At 69.6% G+C, this 3,979-nt stretch overlaps 1 protein-coding gene across 1 annotated transcript in view; it reads left to right on the top strand.

Annotated features, from left to right (window-relative positions):
• Window positions 1-3,979, top strand: part of MYO1A (myosin IA) — a 19,414-nt gene that overhangs the window by 11,804 nt on the left and 3,631 nt on the right. The window contains exons 2-8 of the mRNA XM_026659279.1: window positions 161-387; window positions 540-740; window positions 1,156-1,249; window positions 1,760-1,909; window positions 2,464-2,532; window positions 3,056-3,142; window positions 3,639-3,713. Of these exons, the coding sequence (XP_026515064.1) occupies window positions 161-387; window positions 540-740; window positions 1,156-1,249; window positions 1,760-1,909; window positions 2,464-2,532; window positions 3,056-3,142; window positions 3,639-3,713 (903 nt within the window). The remainder of the gene's footprint in view (window positions 1-160; window positions 388-539; window positions 741-1,155; window positions 1,250-1,759; window positions 1,910-2,463; window positions 2,533-3,055; window positions 3,143-3,638; window positions 3,714-3,979) is intronic.

Genomic DNA, 3,979 nt, shown 5'->3' on the forward strand with positions numbered 1-3,979 from the left:
GGGAGCCAGGACTCCTGGGTTCTGTCCCTGGCTCTGGGAGGGGAGTGGGGTCTAGGGGTTAGAGCAGGAAAGCCGCGAGCGGGCTGGGAGCCAGGAGACTCTGGCCCTGGGGAGTTAGGGGAGCCCCTGCCAGTGACACGTTGGGTCCCTCCCCCCGCAGGTGACCTACAACGTGACGGGGTTCGTGGAGAAGAACAACGACCTGCTGTTCCGCGACCTCTCGCAGGCCATGTGGAAAGCTCGGCACGAACTGCTGCGCTCCCTCTTCCCCGAGGGGGACCCCCAGAAAGCCTCCCTCCGGCGCCCCCCCACCGCCGGCTCCCAGTTCAAGGCCTCCATCGGCACGCTCATGAAGAACCTGTACTCCAAGAACCCCAACTACATCAGGTGGCCAGGGACGGGGGTGGGAGCAGGGCTAGAGCTCAGCGTCTGCCGCTCTCAAACCCAGGCACTATGGGAGAATCTCCCTGGCTGTGAGCAGTGCAGGGGCTTTGACACACAGCGGAGCCGTCTTTAACCTCCTCCCCTCTCCGACTCAGGTGCATCAAACCCAACGACAACAAAGAGCCTGGCGTGTTCACGGACGGGCTGGTGCAGATGCAGGTCCGGTACCTGGGGCTCCTGGAGAACGTGCGGGTGCGGCGGGCCGGCTACGCCTACCGGCAGGGCTACGAGCCGTGCCTGGAGCGCTACAAGATGCTCTGCAAGCAGACCTGGCCCAAGTGGAAGGGGGGTGCCAGGTAGGGGGGGCGAGGAGCACGGGGAGGGGGATTGTGGGGGCTGGGAGCACCCTGCTGGGTGGGGGGCAGCCTGGGAGGGGAGCTGGATGTGCCCCCCGTGGGGGGATGCTGAGAAGGGGAGCGCTGGGGTGGGGAGGTGTCAGCCCCACGCAGGGAGTGTTGGGGGGCGGGAGGTAGCAGAGGCGCTGGCAGTGCCCGGGGGGGGAGGGCGTAGCAGCGACCGGCTCAGCCCCATGGCGCTGCCCCCCTCTCGTGGGTCACCACCCTGGCCTGGGCCCCCCCCTGCCGGCCCCGCCCCTGCCCGTGCTCCTGCAGTGGGGTGTCTTCCTGGGGCCCAGCGCTTCCCCCTGGGAGTTTCCTGCCGGCGCCAGGGGAGGGTGGGGGGGCAGGAACCTGAGCCCAGTGTTTGGTGCAGGGACGGCGTCCAGGCCCTGCTGACCGACCTGTGCATCCCCCTGGCGGAGCTGGCGTACGGGCGCACCAAGATCTTCATCCGCACCCCACGCACCGTGAGGCCCTGGGGGGCGGGGGCGGGGGGAGGGGAAGGGGCTAATCCGAGACGGGGGGGGTTGCATGGGAAGACCCCTGGTTGGGGAGGGGGCAGTGGAACAACCCGAGCCGGGGACGTTCCCCCCTGCTGGGGGGCGCTAGGGGGCAGGGGCTGTGCCCCCAAGCCTCCCTCTAGCTAGATCCCCCCTCTGCTTTGGGGGCAGCCGCCCCCCGGTCTGGGGCGTGTCCAGCTGCCAATGCCAAGTGCTGCCCCCTGGCCTTTCCAGCCGGCGTCCCGAGAGAGAGGGTGACTGGCCTGGGGGCTGGGCCGTGGGGTGTCCAGGGCTGGAGAGAGGGGGGGACCACGAGCTCAGACCAGATGCCAGGGAAAGGTCCCTGCCGACCCCTTCCGTGGCGGGGGTGTCCGCGTGCTCCTGCCGCAGGCGGCACCGGAAGGGTTAACATGCTCGGGGGGGGGCGTCTTGGCTCCCCTGCCTGGCTTTGACCCTCCTGGGGCCCCCCCCCCCCAGCTCTTCGACCTGGAGGACAGGCGCCGGCTGCGCATGGCTGATCTGGCCTCGCTGATCCAGGCCACCTACCGCGGCTGGAGGTGCCGCACTCACTACCAGCAGATGCGCAAGAGCCAGATCGTCATCTCGGCCTGGTTCCGGGGACAGGCGGTAACTCCCCACCCCCAGTCTCCTCCTGCTTCCCCTCAGCCCCGGGGGGGGCCCTTAGCTTGGCTGCTCTCCCCTCCTCCCACCTGCTCTGGATCGGGGCCCCTCCCTGACCCGGGCGGGAGTTTGCTCAGGCGAACGCCACTTCCCGAGGGGAATTTCTTAGGTGGGTTACCCGGCCCGGATCAGGGCCCCATTGCGCCCAGACACGGAGGGAGGGACGCAAGCCAGGCCCTGCCCCACGGCGCGGGTGAGGGACGGAGGATCGTCCCCTTGCCCAAAGTCTGCGGCCGAGCCGAGATTAGGACCCAGGAGTCCGGGATCCCCGCCTTAGACCGTCCTGCCCCTTGAACCCTCCGTTCGGACGCAGGGCTGCTCCGGGGGGGTGGTGCAAACCCACCAGGACGGGCCCCGGGGGAAAGGTCTTCAGGGCCCCCAGAGCCCGGCCGCGGGGAGCCGTGCCCGGCCCTCACTGGCATCTCAACCTAGTCAGCGCCACGCGAGTTCCCCGCCCCGCCCGCCGTCGCCCGTTGACACCCGGACTTTCCCCTTTGCAGCAAAAGAAGCGGTTCAAGCAGATGAAGAGGTCGACGTTGCTGATCCAGGCCTGGGTCCGGGGATGGAAGGTGAGGGGCCAGTGCCTCCCGGAGAGCCCCCCCCAGCCAGCTTCTCTCCGGGCCGCCAGCCCACGGGGCCTGCAGGCGCTCGTGGGGGACGAGCCGTCGGGAAGGCGGCGGGGCCCGGTGGGCAGCGGGCGTTTGGCCAGCGTGAGGGAGGCACCAAGGTTTGGCCCTGCGTGGTGGAAACGTTCGCCGGGGATCTTCGCGGGACGAGTGGGACGTGGGTGCTCGGCGCTCTTGGGGTGCCCGAGAGAGGGGTGGGCAGGGGGCAGATTGGTACCAGAGCCCCGGTAAGAGGCAGGCTGCATTGGACTGACCCCAGGGGGGCTGTGATTCCGGGGGGTACGGCCTCACCGGAGCACACCGCCCCCTACAGGACCTGGCCAGTGCCCCGCCCGAGTCGCTCCTCCCGGGGCCGGGCTCCTTGGAGTCTCTCGCTCTGTCTCTCCGCGTCTGTCTGGCCTTCCTCCTCCTCCTCCTCCTCAGGGCTCCGGTGGGGCTCTGACCTCTCGCCCTTCCCTCTCCGCAGTCTCGTAGGCTCCTGCGGGAGCTGAAGCACCAGCAACGCTGCAGCCAGGCCGCGGCCACTATTTCTGCCTACTGGAAAGGGTACAAGGTAACAGCAGGCCAGGCGCTGGCCCAGCGCCCCGCTGGGGCCTCTGTGCCGTGGCTTCCGGTCAGCCTCTGCCCACGTCCACCCCGCGGCCGGGCCTCACCTCCCCGCTCGGGGCGCGGCCGGGGAGCCATCGGGCACCCAGTGCCCAGTTTAACGCGTGCTCGGCTCTTGACTCGATACCGGGCCCAATGCCAGGCACTTTCCCTGCCAGCTGGTCTGCGCCTGCCTCTCTCGCGCTGTCCCGGGCCTGTCCTGTCTTTCCGCCCTGGCCCCCTGTGGGGTTGGGGGCCGCTTGTCTTCTCCGCTCCCTGCCCCGCTCCAGAGCCCGGCCCCAGCTGGGACGGGGGCTCTCCGGGGATGGTCTGGGGCAGCCGGGGAGGGAGCGCGGAGCCCAGGAGAGGTTAGCCAGGAGAGAGGCAGATTCCCCCCCGTCGCCTGGCCCGTCTCTCGCCCCGGCCCACCACGAGGCTGCTCACGGGGACGTCTCCCTTTGCAGACGCGGAAGGAATACAAGAAATATTTCCGCTCTGGGGCGTCCGCCACCCTGGCCAATTTCATCTACAGGAGACTGGTGAGTCGGGGCCGCCCAGGGCTGAGGGAAGGGACAACGGGCTGGAAATCTTCAAAAGCGGGCGCTGAACCGCTTAAGGGACTGGGACATGGGCCCTGTCCCCTCTAGGGGGGCGCCGGCTCCCATCCGGCCCCAAGGCGTGGGACTGGCTGGCTCAGGGGGTGGGGAATGGGACACGGGGCTTGTCCCCTCTAGGGGGCGCTGGCTCCGATCTGGCCCCAGGGCAGGGACTGGCTGGCTCAGGGGGGCAGGGAATGGGGCAGGGG

Source organism: Terrapene carolina, unplaced genomic scaffold (genome assembly GCF_002925995.2).
Source record: "Terrapene carolina triunguis isolate 2854851 unplaced genomic scaffold, T_m_triunguis-2.0 Scaffold616, whole genome shotgun sequence".
Lineage (NCBI taxonomy): Eukaryota > Metazoa > Chordata > Testudines > Emydidae > Terrapene > Terrapene triunguis.